The 6,000-nt window shown below is 33.7% G+C and overlaps 1 protein-coding gene across 1 annotated transcript; it reads right to left on the bottom strand.

Moving 5' to 3' along the window:
• Window positions 1–2,682: 2,682 nt before the first annotated feature.
• On the bottom strand, window positions 2,683–5,058 carry LOC114187630 (GDSL esterase/lipase At5g33370-like). The gene is made up of 5 exons (XM_028075925.2): window positions 4,742–5,058; window positions 4,461–4,588; window positions 4,071–4,313; window positions 3,366–3,618; window positions 2,683–3,116 (listed from the first exon to the last, which is right to left on the bottom strand). Exons 1-5 carry the CDS (start codon window positions 4,980–4,982, stop codon window positions 2,884–2,886), a joined length of 1,098 nt encoding a protein of 365 aa, XP_027931726.1. The 5' UTR covers window positions 4,983–5,058; the 3' UTR covers window positions 2,683–2,883.
• Window positions 5,059–6,000: the final 942 nt, after the last annotated feature.

Raw genomic sequence — 6,000 nt, 5'->3', positions numbered from 1 at the left:
GTACATATTTTTTTTTTCTCCATTTCTCGATCAAAATAAACAAGATCCACGAAAAATGGATGAGACGAATTTGGATTAGCAACCTATTTATCATTTATTAACAAAATTTAATTCCTCCATATTTACTTAAGTAATTCATTAACAATTATTTCATGAGTATCTATATGTTAAGAATTCGTCACATTATTTGACAAGTAATATATGAGATTATTTATATATAATTATTGAATCTATAACCTAGATTTTAGGGTCGAAAGTAACTTTTTTTACTTACAGGTGTGATCTTAGCAAACACATTCTATAATGAAATTCATGTTGCTGACTTTTGTCAAGAGAATTTTATCCTTACAAATTTACAATAGCAACGTACAATCCTAACATTATGCTAGGAAATTATTTTTGAATAGCATATAGTGAAATAATAATTCCATGGATTCACTCTAGCTATATTCATAGAGCACCAAGTTGAGTTTTTTGTGAATATTGATTTCAAGATTAACAAGTTCTTTTCTTGCTGTGTTTGGATATGTATAAGGGTTGGAGTACCAAATGCTCTGCAATCAATATAGTTCTTTGTTGATGATAAAAAATTCATATGAAAGATATAAATATATGGATAAATTATTTAAAAATAAAGTAGAAGAGTTGATGATGAGCTAGATTTTTAGAGAAGTAAAATATGGAATGAGTAGCACTAGGGAGTGATAAAGTGCAAAATTGAGTAGCCGCCATGATTTTTTTGAATATTTGTTGAGGAATTAAACAATAAAGTGATGATAAATGGTAATATATGATTAAAAATGAGAGTAAAGCATGAGCTGTATAGACATTTATAATACCAACAACTCTACACCTAATACCCTGGACATCACATAATTTGGCTGGAGAAACGGTTCAACTAACATCACAAAACTCTTAATTTCCTCTCTCTCTCTCTCTCTCTAACATCTCTCTCAACCAACATTGCAGCCTATTCAATTCCAACCAATTCAACTTCTAAAACTCTATCCCACTTCCTCAAAATCTATACCTACCTAGTAGTAACCAACTCATCACATATATATCACATGCCCATGCAATGCACCACCATCACATCATCATCATCATCATCATCATCATCATCATCATCATCATCATCATCATCATCATCATCATCATCATCATCTACACATTACAAAGAAATAGTAAATGCATTTGGGTTTTGGTTTAAAAAACATTCAAATGGAATTGAGATTAATTATTTTACTCCGTATAACGTATTTGGAGGCTGAGTTATTGTTACAACACATGAGTTAGCTAGGGCACCATGGCCCCTATATATTTATTTCACCATTGTTCATCACTTTTGAGGTTGGTGCACTCTTTAATGCATTACTGGGGATTTATACGTAAATTCACTTTTTTCTTCACTCCTCCTCATCCTCGATATCCTTTCTTGTGTTTTCCAGATCAGATATAAAACATATTTCATGTCAATAAGCTGGTTGAAAATATTAATTAAGATATTAAATTTTAAATTCATTTTTATTTCATGAGTAGAATCAAACTCGCCTTAAATTTCTAATATCTTTACATATATAAAAGATCACATGGTTTATTTTACTTAGATATCAATAGAACTGATATTTAAGATATTACATCAAAGTTTTGTCTTTTTCCTTTAGATATTTTCTCTGTATTATTTTTCATGATTAACTCACCATCATTTGGTTTTACATGTAAAACCAAGGTGATCCTTTCCCAGACAAGTCAAAGTCTGTGTTCTATTTATATGTTAGTTTGTGATGGATGGTGTAACTATTGTATTAAATAGCTTTTATAGTTCATACTCCAACATAATCCTTTTCCAATTCCTTTAACTTAAATAGGGGTGAAGAGAAGAATATATATACAGAAGCATATTTTTAATAACTCAGCTTTAATAAGGTTCATTATTAATTCTATCCATCTATCTACCATTTCTTTTTAGTAAAGTTTGGAACATTTGTTAATAATGAAATTTGCTGCTTAATAACGCGGTCTCGTACTCATTAACCGTTCAAATTTCGATAGTCCATAAAAATGTTTGTGACCAAAAAAATCAGTCATTTTCAGTTAACAACTAACATTGAAAAAAGAACCTTGTTGTATTCAAAACCTTACAAAAACATTCACTTTATCAACCAGAATACAAATACAAGGGACCAGTGGAGGAAACACTCTAATTAATTAATTAATAATTTTAACAATAACACTGATAATTCATTTGTAAAATCATTTAAAATACATTTTATTTTCCAAACTACTTGTTACGTTACACGATGGAAGACTTCACTGTACTTGTTCAAAATTTTGTGTTTTGAAAGAGGTGGTTGCCATTGCAAGAGGAAAAAATAGTTTATTTTGGTTATTAAAGAATCTAAATTATCTAATGTCATATAACCACCTTATCAAAACATAACTTCTCGATGATTATAATCATAATTCATAAATATATATATATAACCCAACAGCTTTTAAATCTAATTCAATTCCACAAAATCAGTTTATAAAGTGAGATTTACATATTATAAAATTATTTTATCTCTAGTCGAAGTAGAACCATAGTATATTTGTTTTCGTTTCTATCTAGGTTCAGAGAAAGTATTTCAGAAAAGAAAATTTAAAGTAATTAGATCCAGAGATAACACGAAGATAAAGGAATGATAGAGAAGAACTTAAATTTATTTGTGGTGAGACCAAAATTACTTCCAACAGAGAATAACAATCGGAGGAAGAAAGGAGCAGAAGATAAAACACACTACCTAGGGAATGATGATAAGAAGATCAAACAAACTTAGGTGGCACACATAGATATAACATCCTTTGACTTGTGGAGACATATTCAAATCGAAAAACGATGAATCAGGTCATGGAATCGAGGTCCATGATAGAGGTGAGATTCATGGGGTGCATGTATTCAGTGGTGCCTCTCAGAATCTGTTGGACTATGATTCTGTTTGCTTTCTCTGATGGATGGAATGGATCCCAGAACGCGTAAAGGTCTCTGTTTGGACACAGGTTTGAGGCTGGTGTGCACAGTCCAATCCCGTTGTATGGGCCTTGTCCACAACAAGCTATCTTCGACGTCACAAATCCTGCAGGCCCAAAACATTTCTAACGGGCTTATTGGGCTTCAATGTGGATTTCTTTTTAAGAAATTGATAATTTAAAAAGAAAATAACAAAAGCAACTTTTAAAAGCTACGTTGACTTTTAAAGGAACCTACTAAACAATGTCGTTTCCACATGCTATCTTTTCCAGGAACATGTAATTTAATTTGAAAGTTAAAAGGTGGTGTCTATAGTGTTGCATGCAGGGTGGTGCAGAAGCTATATTGATCATACCATAAGCTCGAGGGTTGGAAACGAAATCCATGTGCATGCGATAGGCATTAGCAGCAATGAAAACTTGGGAACCAACTTCTTCATTCAGTGCGTTTAACATTTCAACCAGTTGGGGATTGAACAATGCAGCAGCTCTCTGAAGTTCCACGTCGCAATCACCCGTTCTGCTTCTCATGGCTAATTCAGCTGGAACACACCCCATTGGTCCAGTACCCGTTACAAGAACTCTTCGAGTACCCAAATCATAAAGCCTCTGCATGTTTTCAACATACATGTGTTGATTAAATAATGAAGTAGATCAGAGAGAGATAAAATATCTAATATTTTGTGTCATTAATTGCTTGTGTTGTGCATTGAAGTATACGATGCTTGAAAGAGAGAAAACATATTTGGTATCCCTCACCAACCAAAAGATACCCACATGTCTTTTGTTTAATGCACATTCTTTCACACGGACCATAAGACTGGTGGTTACGTACGTACACCAATGCAGCAGAGCATTTTCGGAAACACGAATGACCCTTATTCTACGCTTCACAAATTCATGATGCATTTTGTCGTATGCATGATGATTTCCAATGCCGTGAATTCGTAAAATATTGCCAATATACCTTTTTTTCTATTATTATATATAAACTTCCAAAACAGCAACACAAAATGATTAATCATACTGTAACTGTTGTGTTTGGTGATGCATATACATACCCTCAGAACTTTGCGGTACTCAGAAACGAGATAGCGAACATAGTCTGGGAGAGAAAACTGGCGAGATCTTGCTGAATAGGGGACCAGGTAGTAATTGTTGACAAAGTCATTGCCTCCAAGAGTGATGAGAACGAGTGCTCTGTTTACTAGGTTTCTGGCTCCCTCAGCACCAATGTGTGCACTTAACCTTAGCTGATACTCCTGGAATAGCTTGAGTTGTTTGTAGATATGGATAATGTTCAACTGCCAAAACAATCATATACCAACCATACTATATATATCAGCTTTTGGAATACACGGTCACTGAAAGACTTTATACAAGTCACCCATTTATGCACTCTAAAAACACACCATGTTCCTCAATAATTTACAATTAATGTTGAAGCTTACAAATTGAATTCCCGTATCATTGAGAATGCCAATCCCAGCGGATGCAAAATTGGCACCAATCAGTAGCTTCTCTCCAACCAGTAAGGGGCTCAAATACGGCAGTGTAGGCTCTAGACCAAGTTCCAAACCTGCATGCAATTGATGTATGAATAAAGTAATAACACAAGCTTAGTTATGGTCATGCATGCAGATGATACATATACATATATAGAAACGTTAAGCACGAATGAACAAGTATATAGCATTGCTGATTTGATTATGCCAGATTAAGTGATTCATACTGATAAGGTCAGGGATGTTTAAGCCATTGGAGAAACGTCCAGTGGGAATGTGTGATGGGAAGTCAATGCCATAGGGTGGAGCGTCTGCTCTGGCTGTGGTTGCCAAGAAATCATTGTTGCCACTGTCCACCAGTGAATCACCAAAAACGAAGAAAGCCCTTGTTGGTTGAGCAGAAATAGAGCATGGTGCTACAACCAAGCTTATGATAGCACAAAAACCAAGCACCAAAAGATTATTCATGGCTGCAAAACAGGAGTGGAATGAGTTGTTTGTGTTGTGTAGATGTATGATTCTTAGTATCCTGAGTCGTGCTTTTCATCAAACACTTGGAAGAGCTATATATATATATATGCAAAGGTTGAGAGGTTGATTTATCTTACAAACCACATTCATAAATGTTTTGTTCTACCACCTCTTTAGATTTAAAGCAAACCGCCGAATCAAGAAGAAAGTACATCAAGTAATTGCTCTAGTGAGTGGTTTTAGCAGAAGCCAAAACCCTTCCTTCAATTTCAACATCCAAAACCAGCATATATAATTTCAAGCCGCGTATGTGGACAGAATTTAAAATATTGGCATTGTTTCCTACACAGTCACAAGCAAAAACCGAAGTTAAATATTTTCACCTCTGCTTTCTGGGCATAATGCTTGAGTAACTACGCAATTTATGTTATATGATATCCCCCGGTGTAAGTTCAACTTCCAAGAAGAAACTATCAAGTACATTTGCTTGCATAATTGCATAGCACAATGCACGACATTTATCAAAGTTGGCAGTTAACAAATTAATAGACCAACATGTTGGATGAGTAGAACTACGTTAATCAGCAATTAGGAAATTTCGTTCTGGGAAAAGTGTTAACAGTGGCTCATATGTTACTGCTTCTCTTAAACCCTAGGTCTGCGTTCCAGTAAAATGTCAGTAAAAATAATTTCGAGTAAAAATTTAGAATTTATGTGATTATATTTAGATACTTTTATTCTAATACCAGGAGTAACATCAATTATCCCTTAACGAAAATCAAATGTATCGGATTACAATTGAATCGTATATAGTATATAGATAGAAAGAGTTGTCTATATATGAAGTATAACTTTTAACTTAATCATGAGTACTTGATCCAACAGTTAATAGTAAATCATGGTATAAAAGTTTTGATTCATATAGCAAAAACAACCTAAATCAATTCATTAAAACCAATCATGAACGGTGTTTCAACACAATTCTATATCATATAATGTGAATCCGAACAGTTCT

The sequence above is a fragment of the Vigna unguiculata genome, chromosome 6 (genome assembly GCF_037176805.1).
Source record: "Vigna unguiculata cultivar grain cowpea cultivar isolate G323 ecotype 2 chromosome 6, ASM3717680v1, whole genome shotgun sequence".
Classification (NCBI taxonomy): domain Eukaryota; kingdom Viridiplantae; phylum Streptophyta; class Magnoliopsida; order Fabales; family Fabaceae; genus Vigna; species Vigna unguiculata.
The sequence above is the reverse complement of the archived record's forward strand: the minus strand, read 5'-3'. Positions and strand labels throughout refer to the sequence as shown.